Source organism: Mya arenaria, chromosome 13 (assembly GCF_026914265.1).
Source record: "Mya arenaria isolate MELC-2E11 chromosome 13, ASM2691426v1".
NCBI lineage: Eukaryota > Metazoa > Mollusca > Bivalvia > Myida > Myidae > Mya > Mya arenaria.
The window spans coordinates 26,162,067-26,184,651 of NC_069134.1; the positions used below are offsets into that span (position 1 = coordinate 26,162,067).

At 35.6% G+C, this 22,585-nt stretch overlaps 1 protein-coding gene across 1 annotated transcript; it reads left to right on the forward strand.

Annotated features, from left to right (window-relative positions):
* Positions 1-4,285: 4,285 nt before the first annotated feature.
* Positions 4,286-8,525, forward strand: LOC128215155 (serine protease inhibitor dipetalogastin-like). The gene is made up of 6 exons (XM_052921873.1): positions 4,286-4,430; positions 5,402-5,455; positions 5,606-5,656; positions 7,085-7,184; positions 7,555-7,671; positions 8,419-8,525. The coding sequence occupies exons 1-6, from the start codon at positions 4,286-4,288 to the stop codon at positions 8,456-8,458; spliced, it is 507 nt and encodes a 168-aa protein (XP_052777833.1). The 3' UTR covers positions 8,459-8,525.
* Positions 8,526-22,585: the final 14,060 nt, after the last annotated feature.

The following is a 22,585-nucleotide window of genomic DNA, read 5'->3' on the forward strand; positions in this document are numbered from 1 at the left end:
AAGGGCAAGGTCGAATATCGAGCCAAAAGTAGATCACCAGGTCAAATCTTAACACTCCAGAATTGCCAGGTTCTACCCAATGTCACTAAGACCAGATAGTTCTTGGTCAAGTTCGAATATTCCCAAGTCGGTCATGCTGGGTCTTAATTTAGATTTCCATGTATTATATTAACACGCGTGAATACAGGTCGTTACCGTTAAAACTTCACGACACTAAAAAAACAGTTTATCTACATAAAAGCTGTGCAAAGAATGAATATGCGTAATTAATACGTTCCTGGATTACATATTACATGTACTACAGGGGGGGGGGGGCAAAATGGTAACATATAACAGCAAAAACAGTATTGCTGAGCATACTCTGCCTTTTTGGAAACTGCCATTTGTGTACTTTCTATGTATTTTCTAATGCCATCTTCAAATTACGTGTAATTTAACCCCTTAACCGTAATGAAAATCAATCATTCACACCTTACTCTGACTTGTGATATGTTGCATGTCTACCAGTTACATCCAGGATATATATATGTTCATTTTTCATATATTATTCGACAAGTTGACTAACGCCTCTGTTATTTAAAGCTGCACTCTCACAGATTGAACGTTTTGACAACTTTTTAATTTTTTGTCTTGGAATGAGCCAATTTTTGCGAAAATGCATGGAAACTGCTGACAAAAAGTTAGATTGCAGATTTTTATATTTAAGTTCAAAAATTGATGTTTTATGCAATTTTCTTGAACCGTTAGTAAAGCTTTAAGCCAGAAATTATTAATTTTCGAACGGAACTAATAAAATCTGCGATCTCATCTTTTGTCCGCAGTCTTATACTAGTATCACTGGTTTGCAGATATTTACGCTAAAATTTGCTCTTTCCAAGACAAAAAAATGATAAAAAAAAGTTGTAAAAACGGTATATTTGTGAGAGTGCATCTTTTTTTATGCTGTTATTTCTTTAAAACATTATCGACTATTTGATGCTTTATTTTGCGCATGAACCTAATTATATGTAGCAGTTAAAGGTATTAAAAACTGCATCGTTTTTTTCACATCATTCCGAAGAAAATTTCAGATTTCTATATTTTTTTTACTGACGGTCAGCCTTTTTGATTTCAAATAAAGATGGACACTTCCTTTGGAGAACATTTTCATAGCTTTGGTTGTTGCTGACATAGAAAATAGATTCATCACCTTAAACTTAATAAAGCCTATCACTTTCAGCTAGTAAAATCTCTTATAAATTTACTGAAAGTTTACCTGTTACCGCATCTTCTACTTTTATTTTATGCCAAACCTTAAGTGAATCGGGATAATTGCTTTCTGATAGTGTATTTCTTTGCTCCGCGATTACCCAAATATAATAGTCGCTTCGCCCAGCTAGCAATCCCATAATGGATAGATATCGGACCGATTTATCTCATATATCGGATAGATATCTTAAACTACGTAATTATTGCCGATACGCTTTAGCCAACGGATACAAGCCTAACCGATATCTTGTCGGCAACATATCGGGCCGATATCGGGCCTGTATAGCTTAAGTCATCTGTCGGTCACTGGTTCGTCATCGGTTCGACATTCTTTCAGACTTAGTGTGGCTTTACATACATGTTATAACTAGGTCTAGTTTTTTCTCACTACGTTTTCTTTAGCAACGTAAACTTGTTAAACACATTTCTCACCACTGATGACGCGCTGTTCCAGACGGCATAAGACTCAAGCTCTATGAAACTTAATTTATCATAATTAAAAACATTTAGGCGGAAATATATGAATAAAAAAGCAGCTTACGTACAGTTTTAACATTTGCTTTCATCAATTACTTTTTTAGCCGGATTTTTCATCGAAAAATTATGGGTTATAGAATGGCGAAAACCGGGCGCGCGGGCGTTAACAATTCTGCGTTAAAGTTTTCAATTTATGTAATAAAATCAAGAGTTTTTATCCAATGGTTATCAAACTTGGTCAGACTATTTGTCGGCATGTTATCTTGAAAATGTGTGAATATGGGTCACCTCGGGTCAAAAACTAAGTCACTAGGTCAAATCTTTAGAAGAAATATTTCACTGTAATAAATTCAATAATTGTTATCAAATCTTGATGAAACATGGTCGGAATGCTTATCTGCATTATATCTTGCATTTTTTTAATATCGGTCATCCCGGTTCAAATTCTAGGTCACTAGGTCAAATCTTAGAAAAAGCTTTGCACATCATAAAGTCAACAATTTTTGTCAGATCGTTATGAAACTTGGTCAGAATATTTTTCTGCATACTATCTTAAAAATTCTTTAATATGGGTCATCCCCGGTCAAAATCTAACGCAAGGTCACAAGGTCAAATTTTAGGAGAAAGAATTCCACGGTCATAAAAAATATTAATTTTTGTCAAATCTTTATGAAACTTGGTCAGAATATTTGTCTACATATTGTCTTAAACATTTGGGAATATGGGTCACATTATATCAAAAACTAGGTCACTAGGTCAAATATTAGGAAATATTATTCCGATGTCATAAAAAAATTCTATGCTTACCAAACTTATCAATATCAGTCAACAACTAAATTCAATTGCTATTTCATAAACACACATGAATCATGAATTTCATATAGATCTACCCATAATTTTCAAAAATTTAAATTTCAGTTAACTTTATAAAAATATTTGTGTACATGAAATCTTAGATGATAAAGTGTGACATCTAGGGTCAAAAACTAGGTCTCTGGGACAGATCTTATTGGAAAAGCTGATGTATTTATAAAATGTTCATTTTTCTCACACAAATGAAATAGTTTCTGTTGATCATGCTATTTGTATGAACGATATCTCCGATAAGTATAAATATGGGTATTTTTGGTTAAAAATACTACTGTAGGTCACTAGCTCAAATTCTAGGTTTGCAAAATTGCATCGTCAAATAAAAAGTCCGACTTAAATGCGGCATTGGCGTTTTATTTGATCATATGTGGGAGTAGGATTTGTGATTGGTCCCAGATCGTATTCGAGATATTTTAGATCACGGACCTCGAAAACATAGGTCCGTGATCTTAGATATCTCGACCTATAAACATAGGTCCGTGTGAATATGGAAGTTTCAAACAAATGAAAGTAAAAGTAGTGAATTTAAATTAAGTGAGGGAATATATATATCGAGTTCTGGTTACCTTCTCCGTTTAAGCAAAAAGCCAGTGCCAAGTCCCACAAGGACCAATGCGATAAGCCCCGCCAAAACCACTCCAACAATTACACCTGCACCAACGCTTGCCTCGTCTGAAAATGAGAAATACAATTATATACATAACAAACTACATCTTAAATCGACTGTAATAGGTACAGATTTGCAAGTTCAAGAATATAATAAATACACATTTATAGTATGCACTTAATTAATATTAAATGTAATAATATGACATCGATTTGTGCGAGTCCCTTGGAATAAAAGTGAGACTTAGATTTAACAGCGTAACAGTGTACTTTTCCATAATACAAACAGAAACATTTAAAGCAATTGTTGCATACAAACAAAGATGTTCCATTTTAAGAGAAAAATATTCTTAATTTCAATTATTGTACCCAAAGAACAAAATATTACCACTAGTACTATATGTCCCATTCTGCAACCCTAGCACTGTTGAAATGTCAGAAATCACAGTAGATGTACTAATTCCTTTTGTCGAAACAACCGAACTGTTTACTAAAAGGGTTCCTACGTCTTGTGTTGTTGTTCTTGATGGAAATGAAGACGTCTCTGTAGCAACGACTGGGCCTGGCGGAATTGTTGTCATGATTTTGTCTTAAAATGTACAACTTTAACATTAATTGCTGTTTCACTGTTCAATGCATCGTTGCAAATGCTTCTTTATACGTTTTTTTTTGTCTTGTTTATTGTTTGTACATGACATTATCAATTATATTTAAATCAACCTCATCCGGTCTTGGTGGGAATCAATATAAACAATGGCTATCAGTAGATACTCGTATATTAGTAATATAAAGATTACTAATGTATTAAATTATTAAAGATATGATATGACTGAACAATTACAACGATAACATTATATAAATGTAAACCATGTCATACAAACATTTATAAATTCGTTGGTAAAAATAAAACAACATTATCTCGACTGTTTCATAAAGAATTTATAACAGTTGATAACCTCTAATTTAAATTAAAAACATCAACGTTTAACAGAGTATTTTGGGGATATTTTGTTATATGAGTGGTCTTTATTTAAGTCTTCATAAAGTACAAACTAATTATTCTTGACCTTATCTGCATCGGGACATGGTAGAGTTGAGAAAGCGCAAATGGGTGGTTCTTGGTATATTAGGCTTCGACAGGCCTGTGAGACCGCCACCAACCACTTCAACATTGACCTCCTTGCTTTATGCCATGGAAGAGTTGGGAAAGCGTAAATGGCTGATTCTTGGTATGTTAGGTTTCGACAGGCCTGGGAGACCGCCACCAATCACTTCAACGTTGACCTTCTTGCTTTATGCTAGGAAGAGTTGGGATGCAAACAACAGCGTTGGCATTTCGTCTAATCCCTTTTTACTTCGAGCCCGTGAAATCGAAACAGGCGAAATCGGATCATGCGAAACTTAAATGTATTTCATAGAATCAAACACTAAACAAAAATCGGTACTTTGTATAAAAAAATCGAGCGCATGTGAAAACCGAGCCAAACATGTTCGAGCAAACGGGAATCGAGTGTACATCGAATTGCCACATGCATATAAATGCCACTGCCATGCAGAAATTGTACTATCCACATGTATATTACTAAATGTACAACTGAATCACTGACCCCTACTAAAATCTTAGAGTCAACTAGTACAACGATACTCCAAAGTGATCCATTGACACTGATCTTTTGCACCAAAAGGGGTCATGAATAAGTGCATGAAGTTGAAAACCAGACATTGCACGAACCTGAACCTGAACGCGTCCACAAATGTAGCCTCGACGCCTGGAACAGAACAATCTGTGACCGAACAACAACTGTCAACACACCTTGCTTGTCAGCGTGGAGTTCCATTTTTAATTGAACGCTGACAGTTCACGAGTTTTATGTGAAGCCTTCGGCGTTTACACACTAATTACCATATCTGGCATTTTTGTGAGTACCTTTTGGCCCATTAAATATGGTTCAATTGTTTTCGGCTTAATATGTAATCGCTCCTTTTAAGCAAGGTTTATGTGTTTTAAAAGCAAGGTTCTTGTGTAAACCTGTCTGTTTTGTTTCGGGTTTTTTTTTATATATTTTTGTCTATTCCATACTGCATTTCCCCGACGGTTCATGCGCTTTAGGCTGATAGTGATGGATGCTTAGACGTGTCACAGCTGTGAATTATATGTGTACACGTATGTACTATAAATCCTATAAAAAGGGGTGATCAGGATTAAGAACTTCATCAGCCGACATCGTTGCTGCTTCCCGTTGGACATCCACTGGTAAGATGAGATTTTATTATATTTTTTATGTGTAAATACTATGTGGAAAATTTGCAAGTGAATGGTAAAGTGTTTAAACGGTTGAACCTCAGAGTAACATCCTTGATATCATTTGAACTTTTTTCACAAACTTATGTTGCAATGTTCCAGAAACAATGAAGGTCCTTGTACTGTGCGTTATTGTTGCTGCGGTTTTGGCGGGTATGTGTTTTTGTATTCATTTAATTACATGTAGAAATTTGAAATATATAATTTATTTCAAATCCAATAAACCATACGGCATATGAGGAAAAAAACACAATATTAACATGTATATACAATGGAACATACTGTTACAAATATGTATAATTATAATAAGTAGAAGGCACAATAGTTGTGTAACAATGCTCGAAAATGAAATAGTAAGTTGTGATACATTGCAAATACACTGCATTGCTATTAAATTAATTACAAATTTAAATAAGAGATCTCCTTATATATTATGCCGGCTAGCTTCTGCTGAATACTGGCTTAGAACTATAACATGAAGCAATAATACAAACCTTTAGCGCATGTCTGACATGTTTGACATAGATGTTAAATTATTCGTGTATAGATGGACAGGTATAACTGTATTTCCTCCAAAGTTTGGAGAGCAAAATAGTGTATCAAATAATGCGAATGCACGTATATACAATGTAAAAATGCAAATATACAACAAAGTGAACACGAATAACAACACATATATGAATACACATAAACAACCCCTTATATGATAGCCTGAAAGCATGTTTATATGTTTAGATAAAAATAAAATTGACACTAGTTTAGTGCCTGAGTGATTCTAACCTTGAACGGAAACGAAATTCCAGGAAATATCTTGGCAATGAAACAAGTTATGCCTACTTCCGAGTAAGAACACATTTTTTCCACAGGTTTGCTACGATGCCATAAAACTGTACATAGCAGTACTACTCTCATGCGCCAGAATGTTATGTATGGTTTGTCTATGCACCGAAATGTAGCTGAAATGCTAGCAGATCTCGAAATATGAACAAGTCCGTATCGGGAGAGAAGCTCCTGGCACCACAAATCGTACTGCATAAAAACGGAATTGTAGCCAATATGTAGTAAAAGTGATCTTACACGGTACTACATTCTCCGATTTGTGGAAATACATTATGTATGTCCATTTAATAAAAAATATCAGATGAAATATAAGTCATACGTCATACTTATGTGTGAATAAATAAACAAAAGACATAACTGCACCACGGAAGTTTGGACAGCTCATTTTCTTTGCACCACCGATATGTGGCGGAGCTGGCGTTTAGTAGGCGTACAAATGTATTCACATGATATCATCTTAAGACGAATACGACACAAACTTCTGTATGTCTCAATTATATTTTCAAATACAATTGTACATCGCAGCGACAACAGTACAATAGTCAGTATACTTTGCAGTACTATTATTTGTTATCACAATATGAAGGGAAATTAAAAACGATTTGTTGTATTAGCTCGGAACTCAATGTTAGTATTTCTCAATGTACGTGAAAACTGAACTTGTTTTATGAAAGAACTAGACACTTTCGAATGAAAGTTTTTTGTGCTTTTTTTAAAGCATTTTTCTTTCTGTGTTGACAGTTACCCAAGGCAAAAGCTCCTGCGCTTGTCCCAGAAACTATGACCCCGTATGTGGGAGGGACGGAGTGACCTATCCCAACGATTGTGAACGAAATTGCGCGTATGTACATGTATACATCTTTGTAAACTGCACTTGACTTAGTTTGACCTCTGATGATATGGGATAATATATACAGCGTTCTCCATCTAAGAATCTTCATTGCAAAACAACATATATTAATATGAAAGGGGTCTTTAATTTTTAATTACGTATACGTTAGGTAAGCGGCCTCTATCTACTGTAATAAGTCATTCGTTCTCATTCAGCTGCCCGAATCAGACTTTTCAATGAGTTAGATAGAGCTCTAAATACCAGCGTGCACCTACTTCGGGGGAGGGGGGGGGGGGGGTTCAAAATTCGAATCGGGGCATTACATGGCACCAGTTGGGACACTGCAAACATTTAAATGTACACATGTTATTATTTTCAGAAACACGCCAAAAAAGTCTGACGGCGAGTGTCCGACATGTGCCTGCATACTGCTCCATGCCCCCGTATGCGGCAAGGACGGGATCACCTATGGCAACGAGTGCATGATGGACTGCGCGTAAGTACCAAACGTATTCTAGTTTATATTCGGCCCCAATATCACAAAAATACTTAAGTCAAATCTTAATCTCAACTATTTTTTTTTTTATATCTCAAAACAGATAATATAATGATTCAAAATTCTATATGTATTATCCCCTTTTTAAAAGAGCATTCCCTCATAGATTATGTTGATTAAACTTGTTGGTCATTTTTTATAGAAAAAAATATTTGAAATTAAACACTGTTCTTGAGTCTTATTTATTATTTTTTTAGTTTTACTCAAGTACATTTTGTGCTAAATAGATAAAAAAAATATTTGAAGAATATTGAGCAATGATTTCAATCAACAAAATGCACAAGAGAAAGAGCTTTAAAACAGTAAAACATAAGTCATTCAAGTTTAATAATGCCATACTGTTATGTGGAAAAATGAGTTGAGAATGGGATTGAGATTTGACTTGAGTATTTTCGTGATATTGGGGCCCGCCTTATGTTATGAAGTATACTCAGTAGTGAGTATTTCCTGGCAATACATGTATCAACTGTGATAAAAAGTGTTATTTTATGATAAATTCTTCCGTATATTAGTAATTGAGTATTTCTGCTTAGTTCGTTAGCTTATTTAAATTGTTACTTAGTGGTTCATACGAAGCAATGTTTGCAAGTATGCCACCAGATGATAGTCTATTATTTATACAATAATAAGGGTCATATGTATAAATTTACGAGCTGTTGATCTAATCTGTCATCGCTTCTCTTCCAGGGGAGTGGAGAAAGCCAGTGATGGAGATTGCGATGCATAGTTAGTGCTACTGAACGCTGGTATATGAACGCATAGAACTGAAATATATTAATAAAGTTTGCACTTAATCACTTATTTGTTTTTTCGCGGAATCATCAATTAAAACGTTAAACATTGTTATCCCTGTCAGTGACTATTGATTGATCTCACAGGCAACAATTTCAGCAAAGATTCGATGAGCCGTGAGTGACCGTAAATTATAACAGAGGCATTTAAATAGAGTTGCTTAATTTACATGTGAGACTACGTCTTGGGCATACGTATATAAACATGCTTAATAATTTCCTTATAACAATACAATGTTATTCAATCCCTTTCTCTGTCATTCTCATTTATATGCCCCACTAAGTAGATGATTTTATGATGCACCAACGCTAGGGGGAGTAAATCCTGTCCGTCTTCTAAGCACATTTGAATTGAATCGCTTACTGTTTTGACGGTACCTGTTAATATTGACAGGTGTTTGGTCACGTGCGCAAACAAAAGGCGCTCAACATTTGATTTATCAATTCCTGGATTATGTCCTTTTACGCTAAGGTAAAGGTAACTGGCAACTATCAGAATAGAACTATTTCCTCCCAACTGTTGATTTTCACATTTAAACGTTAAGCTTACATGCACCAGTAAAGCCACGGACCTATAAAACCGTGGTAAAGCGAAAGTAAAGGAAGTTTTCAACCTTGCAATTTACTTCGATTCGTACTCATAACATTCGAACAAAAAATATTTAGATTAATTTAGCACATTGAACTAGCGCAATTAAACTGTCCAAGTGACTTTTTTTATTCAAAAATTTCATTAATTGAGGAAAAATATGATAAGAATACGTCAAAATGAACAAGTGCAGACCAAAGATGGCCATATAAGAGATTTTACTTTTCTCTTTCTACTGTATAGTGATAGGAGTTTGGAGAGAATAACTGCATATAAATAAGAAATAATATTCTCTTATTTTGCACAAAATCAAACACTATTAGTATTATTAACAAACTGACAGTCACTCAGTGGCATATTTAAAGCATTTTCAACTATTTGCCCGTACACTTGATCAAGGTGTTGAAAAGATGGAGGTGTTGAAAAGTTATTACTTTATTTTGGTCTTAGTGTACGTGTTATGTAATATATAGGGTGAGAGTGAGATCAGTATCCCCTGCCGTAAGACTTTGTTTAACAATACTAAGTCTGATTACAGATATAAAGGAACTATTCAATCACTCAAAATGTGATTACATTTAGTAATTTTACGACAGTGTAAAGTAACATGTATATATGTAGGATACTCCATAAAGACTTCGTAGGGTTTCCGCCAGGACTTTTTGGGTTGTTAAGCCCGACACACCTTTTCCGTGGCGATACTCCTTACCGACAAGCCTTAATTGCATTGACATGCCTTAATCCCAGCAGTGTTGAGCCTTATCAAAACAATTATCAATATTGACAATACACAATTGACTCTTTCCTAAGAGTTGACCAATAGCAAGCAGGCAAGTCGGCTGTATCATCATGTGCTTAGGTAATATCATAAAGGTTGGAGCTGATCGCCAGAAGGCATACATGTCAGAAACATTTCACTTGAAGCATCATCATCCATCTACCATCTTCATGTGATCCCCTGGTGAGTGAGTGACCCTTTTTATGTACATGGACAGCAGACTGCAGGGAGGTTGTGGTTTACACATTATACTTGGTACATCACCGGTGTCAATATAAATATTTCTTCTCACTACCATGTGCAATTGTTCAGTAAAAAACTTTCAGGCATACGATAACATAAATGAAAAACGACAATTTTATAGTTGGACTATATATTTGGTAAGTTAAGCTAGGAACGCAGGAAATCATACCATTTGCACTACATTTTAAAAAAAAACAACCTTGGCGTAGGGAGGACACACCCCTCTGATACCCTGAGTCCCGACAAGCCTTCGGAAAATCCTGGCGAAAACACTCCTTCATTATTTTTATTCCTTGCCATTTCGAGGGAATCTAAATTCTTTTAGTGAGGGGTTTTGGAGTGAGCCTTGGTACGCGCCTGACTCTGACTGAAACAAAGCGGCAAACATATGACATTAGCGCAACCACTGAAAACTCTTAAAACATTAAATAATCTTACTATTTGTCATTTGAATTGTAAAAAGAAATGTAATTCCTTTAATATTGAAATACTCAATTATTTTGAAAGATGGTATTCCATGTGAACACTATCTGGATCTGCATCCACTGTCAACCTTCGTTGTCTGTACATTGAAACCAAATTTAACCCGTTGGGTCTATATGGTGTGTAATCCCCTTCTGATCACACAGAGTTCTGTATGGTGTGTTATACCCTTCTGATCATAGTGGTCTGTATGGTTTGTAATCCCCTTCCAATCACACAGTGCTCTATATGGTGTATCATCCCGTTCTGATCACACTGTGGTCAATATGGTGTGTAATCCTGTTCTGATCACACAGTGGTCTATATGGTGTGTAATCCTGTTCTGACCACACAGTGCTCTATATGGTGCGTAATCCTGTTCTGATCACACAGTGGTCTATATGGTGTGTAATCCTGTTCTGATCACACAGTGGTCTATATGGTGTGTAATCCCCTTCTTATCACACAGTGGTCAATATGGATTGTAATCCCCTTCCAATCACACAGTGGTCTATATGATGTGTAATCTCCTTCCAATCACACAGTGGTCTGTATGGTGTAATCCCCTTCCGATCACACAGTTGTCTACATGGTGTGTAATCCCCTTTCGATCACACAGGGAGGAGACTGGATACAACTTATATAAAAAAATATTGAAAAAAGTAGCAAAACCTCTTGAGTATTGTGAACAATAAATGAACTAGAATACATAAAAACATTGTCTTAAAGGTAGTGATGGGAATCGGTTCCAGCTTTACTATCGATGATCGGTTCCATTATCGATAGTACAATCGGTTGGACCATTTCTGACTATATCTTAAATGTAGTAGTATTTTGTACAATAAGTTAATAACTCATAATCATTTTAAACTAAGCTTATGTTATACATGTATATGTACCATGTTTGAAGTAGTTGTTTTTCTTTTATTACTATGAGCCAAATAAATACTGTAATAATCAAACTGATTCGCTCTACAGTCTGAGTTTTATGTTGCATCAAAGTCTTAGTCTCGGAATGTAGACTGTCATATAGTACAACTGTCATGCCTTTTTTACCCAAGTGGTTTGTTGACAACACCAAATGGGTGGTTTTCAAAATAATGAGGCAAAAGTGTGACATAGGGGTTGAAAAACCCAGTTTTCATGATTGTCACATATTTTACATGAAAGTAAATACTTCAAATTACACAGAAACAACTTTGGGAAAGTATCAGGAAATACAAATTAAAAAAAAATTTGACCTTAAATCCAAATATTGCGTACAATAAGGTTAATTTATAAAAGTATCTTATGACAAGAACCTTGCATAAATCATATGCTTTTTCTGAATTATATAATCAGTAATTCGTACCTGTGTGTAGTCATGTGCATAGTAACTTAGTTGTTTAAGAAAAATACAAAAATCAACACATTTTGTCTAAATTTGAAACCAAAAATAAATTGTTACCTCACAAAGTTTTTGCTGTAATTAAAACAAGAATCAAATAAGGGAAAAATCTACATTAACCTCACCTTATGCATCTTTATAGACCACATACCAAATTTCAAGAATGTATTTTAACTTACAATTGCCAAATTTTTCATTTCAAAATTGAACTATTTTTCGGTGCACAGGGGACGCATATTGAAGGCCAATATAATATGCATTATTATTCACTTTCGAAAATGTTAATAAAATAATGATTTGTGATCAACTTAAGACATTTTTGTGTATATGATAGAGTGTATTCCTCAAAATTTCTTCAGTATCACATTTTCACAACAATTTCCTCAAAATTCAACAGCATGTAATGATGCAAATGGAAGATAGTGGCTAAGAGAACAACTTACAGCAAACAATCACATATATAGCATTAATTACTTCATATTAAGTCAAAAAGTAAGAAAATATCATCAATGGTAATATAAAGTACTAGAATTCATACATGTTTAGTACTTTGTTAAATAATGGAAAGGGTGCACAGGGGACAAATTATAATGCAAGTAATATTTTTTAATTATGTAATTATTTTTGTAACTTAACTTTTCCTGGTAAACATTTTTACAATAAGAGGAACTGTACTTTCAGTAAAGCTTGAAACAATACTGTAAATGTTTGAAAGATTATATTAGAGCCTACAAAACTAAATTTCTAAACAATGGAATAAAATATGTCCACAGAGTGGAATAATGATTTTGGTCTCAATGCACCTGTTACCATTAAACACTTATGTGAACATGTCTAAATTTAATTCACAGGTCTAAATTTAAAAGATGCCTCTTTGCTTTTGGCATCCTACTCAATAGAATAGTATCTTTTTTATTAGGCATTATTCAAGAATTAAATTCAAGAAAATTCTCAACTTTTGGTTTCCACAAGGATTTAAATTCACCTGGCTTTGACATGGTTTTACTTTGGTCCATTTTTAGGCGCTCAAATTGTCAAAGACTTTTCTTGCAACTCCACATATTCTTAGCATTGCTTGTGTATACTAGCTGCCTTTTTTCCTGATTTAGTTGGTTTGCCTACTTTTCTTATGACTATGACTGACAGACATCACCAATTGTGTAATTTTCTACAACATGACTTATTTTAAGACCTTCACTTTGGTGTGGCATTCTTTACCAGACGGTTAATTGTGGAGGCCCATGCCATGGAATCCCTCCGAAGGTTTTGCATGTTGTGCTTTTTCTGAACTGATTCTGCTTCAACTGTGTGTATTCATACCTTCTCATTTTAACCTTTCTCCTTTTATTATGTCTGTCATTTTCTGGACTTTTGTTGTTTCCTCATTTCGCTTCATTTTATTTCTTCTCTGCCCCTGCTTCTTAAGTTTCCCCTTTTCTTTTATTTGTAAATCATATATATGATCTATTTGTCCTCTTTCTAAGTAGCGTTTGAGCAATACCTGGCAAATTCTGCTCTTTTTCTCAGTATCTCGATCTCTGTCATACATTTTCTGCAACTTGTGATCTTTCCTAAGTCATTCTCTGCGCTTCCTAGACTTCATTGTGTTAATATTTTCAACAGTGAGTCTTTTCTTCATTTGTTTTCATATTTTCTATGTGATCTCTTTTGAAAAGGAAGCTTAACTACAAGCTTTTCCACTAGGGTATATTTTATTTTAATTTTATTTATAATTAATAAAGACGTAAGCGATCCGTAAGCAATACCGGAAGTGGGTGGAAAAAAACATCAACACCGGACATCGGATTGTGTCATTTTCAATGATTGTAGAGTCGTTTTAAGTTTAGTGAACCTGTAAACAATATACCTTAAACCTGTTTGACAACTAATTAACCAGTGCTGGCAAAGATGTTTAGTAAATTAAAGTATTTTAGAAAATAGGGCAATTCAGGATATCTATATTGCGTCAGCCATCAAATTCGGACAGCCACGAATACGTATTCAATTAGAATACCATCAGCATGTTTTTCCTGGATTAATTTAATACTGTACCCTCAATGGTCTTAAATTCTATTAGTTGAAGTGTTATTTTTTATAACACTGTCTAATAGTGAGATCAATACCAGCTCCCATTGTGATTATCTCTATCTTGGACGATCTGAAAAAAGCAGGTGATAATATTTAATTGTTTATTTAAACAAATGTTTCAAACCTGCAATTTGCTGGATTTTATATTCCAGTTGATAGATACGCATGGAAACCCCACGCATTTATAGGTTATTGCCCTTGAATTATCCTAAATGGCTTTTTTAAGTCTTAAGTTTTCATCCGATCTTCACCAAACAGTCACCACTTTCTCAATTCACAACAGCCTGCCTTTTGCTGCCACACCCTTCTGCTGGACGTCTAATATTTTGAATGGTTTAACAGTTCATCAAATTCATTAAACTTCAATGATTCAGGTTCATGAACTTAGGTTCATGAACAGTTTCATGGACTTGGAATGTTTTGATGAATTCTGTGCAAAAAAATTGATGATTTTTAATTTTAAATTGGACAATGTTGTAGAATTTTGTTAGAAGTAGAATAAATATTCAAGAACCTAAACGTGTCCAGAATTCTGATTCTAGAAATTAAGCAAAGTTTCAGAATTTTAATTGTTAAGAACTGATATTCTAGAATTGTGTGGGTTCTTGAACTAGTGTTCTTTAAGTTTTCAGAATTTATAAGCATCATTAAGAATTAATATTCTAGAATTGCTGGGGTTCTAGAACGTATGTTCTTGAATGTGTAAGGTGATTCTTGAATGATTCTAAAACTTCTAGAATAATTCTAAAACTGAACAAAATTCTAGAACATTTTTCGCAGGTTTTTTTTTAACCACACCTTAAAGTAATGTGTATAGAACTCTTAAAGTACTTGTCATTTTAAAAGTCTGAATTGTTCAGTATAATACGTTTAAACGTCCAGTATGATAATTCAAAGTCTGAATTTTTCAGACATTTAAATTACATTTGTCATGACATGTTGTATGATTTGTTTATTAAATATTTTCTAACCATTGCTCATATTTTATCTGGAACATAACTACAAAAGAAGTGAATGTAAATCATTCAAACTTTACGCATTAATAATGGTTATTATATTGAAGTATGATGCCCATATATTGTCTGTTCTGACCAATTATTTTAGAATGTCTTGTCTAAATTTAGTTGTAGTGGACATTTAAGGACCTGGTGAGGTTCCTTGTTTAAAGTCACACAGGTTTTACTGTGTTTTTGACATTTTTTAGTGTTATAACTTAATTAACATGCAGAAAATGAGTCTTGAATATGTCAGAAACATCTCAGACAAGTTTCATTTTAGGTGATTTTAAAAGTCTGAAACAATCAGAATTGAAACTGGTTGCATCTATTTTCAGTCTTTCTTCAGACATCCATTGAAGCTGAAAGAAGACTGAACCTTTGTTCTGAACATGTCAGTTTCTTTTCAGTACTCTTTCAGACATATTCTTTGAACCTGAAACAGGTCTGAATCTTGTCAGCACTGTTCAGCTTTTATTCAGACATCATTCAGATGCTAGATTTGGTTGTTCAGCAATGATTCAGTCACCAATTTTGCAGTAAGACTGAATTCGGCCTTTATTCACCTTAATTCAGCTTAATTCAGACAAACTTCAGACTTTCTGTTTCATGAGGGTTATTTCCTGTACAAAATTATAATCTGGTATATTTGCTATCCATATGAAAAAATTGTCCCCTGTGCACTGAATCGAAGCATATAATACCTTGCACATATAAAAGCATTACATGAATAATTTCAATTTGATTTGATGTTTTTTAATTGTCATGATAAAATCAAAATAGAATATTTAAACAAAATATGTTATCTTATGTGCCTCAATACTGAAACTGTATTTAAATTAATTTGATAAACCTTTAAAAGTAAACATTTAATGGCTTTATAATTAAATAATAAAAAAGTATTTATGACACACTTACCATCAAGTTGCTAAACTATCAAATGATGCCTAAATATAACATACACATTTCTCGGAATGTGGAAATAGCACCATATTTGTTAGTTTATGACATTTTATTGAAATCTGCTAAAACAGGGTGCACAGGGGACATTGCTTTAAACCATGCAGATCCTTCAAATCTCTGTATGCGAGAGGCTGAAAACTTTTTTTGCATCTGTTGTAACTTTCTTTTCTGGGAAATACAGCAGAATATCATTTTATTGAAGAAATTATAGAAATCTGACAACTAACAACCGAAAAGGTGCACAGGGGACATTTTGGGGTAATAAGTCATGCATCTGAGTTACGGACAAAATAATGTATGAAATAATAAAACTATGTTATTTATATGAAGCTGGCAGGTTAAATTTATTAAAATAACATAGTAATTTAATATAAATAGCGCTTAAATGGAATGGTAGTGTTCTCAATGTGAATCGAATATTATATCTTCTTTTTTAAATGAATGGGGGTCCGTCAAATGACATTAAAATCTGGTTAAGATAATACATATTTTTTTTATTTGAAGTATGTTTTTTTTAAATGAGACAGGGTTAAGTTACATAAAAAACATTAAACAATACTATATCATTCAGTTTCAAAAAATGAAACACATTTGAATAAAGGTCTTCATGTAAAATGTCACACTTTTTTGGGTGCACAGGGGACAAATTTAGCAACATTTAACTTTTTTGCTGATTGAGCCATTCATTTGAAACTCAACAATTTTCTTAACAAGATTGATTGGCCCATAATGTGCCTGCTAACACTTTCCAAAAGTGAAAGGAATAAAAAGTTAGGAGAGATATAAGAAAAAGCCTCATTATTTTGAAAACCACCCAAATGCAAACATATATGTTAAATCAATTACTAGTTTTATTTATGAATGAACAAACATTCTTTCTGAGCATCGTATCAAATGTTCCAACGTGCTAATAGAATTGCCAAAACTAAAAGAAAACAGTCCGCATTTAGAACGAAAGGAAAAAGTTTGACCGCCAACCTTTGTTGGCATATTTCTTGTTACAAAGCCGGCACACGGCATAATCCATATCAAGATTTTCTTTGGTAGGTGGGCCTGGCTTTTTGTTGTTGAAGCCGAAGTGAGTCCATACTCTCGATCTGGCTTTGCCCTCAGGATAGGGAAATATTTCGTCTTCGAGATTTGGCGCTTGGTCAGCCATATTGTTTAACGATAAATAATAAACAGCTCCAAATGTATAAATGAAGCAAAAGAAAATAGGCGGTAATAAATATATATGTTAAAGAAGAATGATTTTCACCAACCGTAAGGATATCTGTCCTATATCGTTTTTGGTTATATATCTGATATTTGAAAATATATCTGTCCGATGTCTATATCTTCTGATCGACTCAAAAGCACTCATTATCGTAAGTATTCAATGTTTATTAAGAATATTTTATTTATTCAATATGTAATCTACAATTCAGCTACAGATATATATATGTTAAAGAAGAATGATTTTCACCAACCGTAAGGATATCTGTCCTATATCGTTTTTGGTTATATATCTGATATTTGAAAATATATCTGTCCGATGTCTATATCTTCTGATCGACTCAAAAGCACTCATTATCGTAAGTATTCAATGTTTATTAAGAGTATTTTATTTATTCAATATGTAATCTACAATTCAGCTACAGTGTATCAATACACAACTGGGGATACTTACGTCAATATCGGACCGTTTTCCGGTCATCATTGGGCTGATCTGCCGACATTCCGACAAGATACCGATATATATCATATACGTATGGGCATGCTCAGTGAGCGTCGATCCAATTATTATTATTTTTTTTTAGTTTCTATTACCATCTTTACCATCTATCAATTTGCCAATTTGTCAAGGGGGTCAGTCTGCGACCTATAAACGACTATTGCCCTTCGATCTCAAATTTCCCTGTTGAAAAGAGGCCGCAGGTGACCTATTTCCCTGCGGTATGGAAGTCCACTGTGGAGTCGAGGCTGCAGTTGACCTTTTGCCCTGCGATATGGAAATCAACTGTGGAGCCGAGGCTGCAGGTGGCCTATTTCCCTGCGATATGGAAGTCAACTGTGGAGCCGAGGCTGCAGGTGACCTATTGCCCTGCGATATGGAAGTCCTCTGTGGAGCCGAGGCTGCAGGTGACCTATTGCCCTGCGATATGGAAGTCAACTGTGGAGTCGAGGCTGCAGGTGACCTATTGCCCTGCGATATGGAAGTACACTGTGGAGTCAAGGCTGCAGGTGACCTATTGCCCTTCACTATTGAAGTAAATAGTGGAGCTGAGGCTTCAGGTGAACAATTGCCCTGCGATATGGAAGTCCACTGTGAAGCCGAGGCTGCAGGTGACCTATTGCCTTGCGATTTGGAAGTCCACTGTGGAGTCGGGGCTTCAGGTCATCAATAACCCTGCAATATGGAAGTCCACCGTGGAGTCGAGGCTGCAGGTGACCTATTGCCCTGCGATCTGTAAGTCCACTGTGGAGTCGAGGCTGCAGGTGACCTATTGCCCCGCGATTTGGAAGTCCACTGTGGATCCTAGTCCGCAGGTTACACATTTTAGGTTTCCTTCCATTTTAGGAGAATGTGAGCAAAATTGTAGTATATAATTATAATACTCTAATACTTTAATTCCGATCACAGCTTAAACAAAGGGAGTAAAACAAATAGTTTACACAAATTATCCCTAACAGTAGTACATCGTAATAAGAATCATAAGCTTACCGAGAAGTTGAAGTATAGACACCAATACATGTTTGTAAAATCTGAGGTAAATATTAATTGATAATGATAAAGGATATTTGTTCTTCCATCTAACATTCAATACTACAGGATACATTTCGACCATTTAGCAAATATCACTGCTAGTGCGGTGTAGGTAGAAGGGACAAAACCGCACTGTATTAATTATGTATTGTACGCTATCCCGCCTTGTGACTGAGCTCAAATTGATAACTTTACCACACATTTGTGACTGAGCTTACGTAGATAAAGTTACCCAACCTTTGTGACTTAGCTCACATAGATATCTTTACCCCAAATTTGTGATTGAACTCGCTTAGACAACTTGACCCCAAATGTGAGACGTAGCACACATAGATAACTTTCCGCCACTCTTGTGACTGACCTCACATAGATAACTTCTTTTCCGCCACCTTTGTGTCTGAGCTCACATAGATTACTTTCCGCCAACTTTGTGTCTGAGCTCACAAAGATAACCTTACCCAACCTTTGTGTCTGAGCTTACGTAGATAACTTTACGCCATGTTTGTGTCTGGGCTCACATAGATTATTTTCCGCCACTTTGTGACTGAGCTCACATAGTTTACTTTCCGCCACCTTTCTGACGGAGCTCACAAAGATAACTTTACGTCATATTTGTGACATAGCTTATCGTTACACCACCTTTGTGACTAAGCTCATATAGATAACGTTACAACAACTTTGTCACTGAGCTCACATAGATAACTTAACCCCACCTTTGTGACTGAGCTCACATAGATAACTTTCCACCAACTTTGTGACTGACCGCACATAGATAACTTTACGCCATATTTGTCACTGAGCTCACATAGATAACTTAAGGTCATCTTTGTTACTGAGCTCACATAGATAACTTTACGCCATCTTTGTAACTCAGCTCACATAAATAACTTTACGCCATCTTTGTTACTGAGCTCACATAGATAGCTTAACGCCATGTTTGTGACTGAGCTCACATAGATAGCTTAACGCCATGTTTGTGACTGAGCTCACATAGATAACTTTACGCCATCTTTGTTACTGAGCTCACATAGATAACTTTACGCCATCTTTGTTAGTGAGCTCTCATAGATAACTTTATGCCAATTGTGAATGAATTTACAAAGATATATTTCCGCCACCTTTGTGTCTGAGCTCACACAGATTACTTATTGCCACTGGTGTGACTGAGCTCATATAGATAACTTTACGCCATGTTTGTGACTGAGCTTACATAGATAACGTTACCCCGCCTATGTGACTGAGCTCACATAGATTACTTACTGCCACCGGTGTGACTGAGCTGACATAGATAACTTAAAGCCATGTTTGTGACTGAGCTCACATAGTTAACGTTACCCCGCCTATGTGACTGAGATTACAAAGATTACGCTACCCAACCTTTGTGACTGAGCACACATAGATAAACATAGATAACTCTACCCCACCTTTATGACTTAGCTTACATAGAAAAGTTTCCCCACTGAGTTTACATAGATAACGCTACCCAACCTTTATGAATGAGCTTACATAGATAACGCTACCCCATCTTTGTGACTGAGCTCTCATAGATAACTTTACCCCACCTTTGTGACTGAGCTTACATAGATAACGCTACCCCATCTTTGTGACTGAGCTCTCATAGATAACTTTACCCCACCTTTGTGACTGAGCTTACATAGATAACGCTACCCCATCTTTGTGACTGAGCTCTCATAGATAACGTTACCCCACCTTTGTGACTGAGCTTACATAGATAACGCTACCCCATCTTTGTGACTGAGCTCTCATAGATAACTTTACCCCACCTTTGTGACTGAGCTTACATAGATAACGCTACCCCATCTTTGTGACTGAGCTTACATTGATAACGCTACCCCATCTTTGTGACTGAGCTCACATTGATAACTTTACGCCATCTTTGTTACTGAGCTCTCATAGATAACTTTATGCCATCTTTGTGAATGAATTTACAAAGATATATTTCCGCCACCTTTGTGTCTGAGCTCACACAGATTACTTATTGCCACTGGTGTGACTGAGCTCATATAGATAACTTTACGCCATGTTTGTGACTGAGCTTACATAGATAACGTTACCCCGCCTATGTGACTGAGCTCACATAGATTACTTACTGCCACCGGTGTGACTGAGCTGACATAGATAACTTAAAGCCATGTTTGTGACTGAGCTCACATAGTTAACGTTACCCCGCCTATGTGACTGAGATTACAAAGATTACGCTACCCAACCTTTGTGACTGAGCACACATAGATAAACATAGATAACTCTACCCCACCTTTATGACTTAGCTTACATAGAAAAGTTTCCCCACTGAGTTTACATAGATAACGCTACCCAACCTTTATGAATGAGCTTACATAGATAACGCTACCCCATCTTTGTGACTGAGCTCTCATAGATAACTTTACCCCACCTTTGTGACTGAGCTTACATAGATAACGCTACCCCATCTTTGTGACTGAGCTCTCATAGATAACTTTACCCCACCTGTGTGACTGAGCTTACATAGATAACGCTACCCCATCTTTGTGACTGAGCTCTCATAGATAACTTTACCCCACCTTTGTGACTGAGCTTACATAGATAACGCTACCCCATCTTTGTGACTGAGCTCTCATAGATAACTTTACCCCACCTTTGTGACTGAGCTTACATAGATAACGCTACCCCATCTTTGTGACTGAGCTTACATTGATAACGCTACCCCATCTTTGTGACTGAGCTCACATTGATAACTTTACGCCATCTTTGTTACTGAGCTCTCATAGATAACTTTATGCCATCTTTGTGAATGAATTTACAAAGATATATTTCCGCCACCTTTGTGTCTGAGCTCACACAGATTACTTATTGCCACTGGTGTGACTGAGCTCATATAGATAACTTTACGCCATGTTTGTGACTGAGCTTACATAGATAACGTTACCCCGCCTATGTGACTGAGCTCACATAGATTACTTACTGCCACCGGTGTGACTGAGCTGACATAGATAACTTAAAGCCATGTTTGTGACTGAGCTCACATAGTTAACGTTACCCCGCCTATGTGACTGAGATTACAAAGATTACGCTACCCAACCTTTGTGACTGAGCACACATAGATAAACATAGATAACTCTACCCCACCTTTATGACTTAGCTTACATAGAAAAGTTTCCCCACTGAGTTTACATAGATAACGCTACCCAACCTTTATGAATGAGCTTACATAGATAACGCTACCCCATCTTTGTGACTGAGCTCTCATAGATAACTTTACCCCACCTTTGTGACTGAGCTTACATAGATAACGCTACCCCATCTTTGTGACTGAGCTTACATTGATAACGCTACCCCATCTTTGTGACTGAGCTCACATTGATAACGCTACCCCATCTTTGTGACTGAGCTCTCATAGATAACGTTACCCCACCTTTGTGACTGAGCTTACATAGATAACGCTACCCCATCTTTGTGACTGAGCTCACATTGATAACGCTACCCCATCTTTACGACTTAGCTTACATAGATAACCCTACCCCATCATTGTGACTGAGCTAACATAGATACGTAACCCAACCTTAATGAATGAGCTCACATAGATAACGCCAGATAATAGCCATCTTTGTGGCTGAGCTCAAAAAGATAATGTTTCACCAACCTTGTGACTGAGATCACATGAACTAAGACGGCATGTCGTCTTTTCATATGACAAAGGATAGACCAACTTTGAACTAAACTTGTTCTTTTTGTTTCAAACGACATGGTTCTATGTCTTGTTCATTTTGTGGTTCGAAAAGTTTGTATGGGTATCCGGGTACCCGGATGTTATT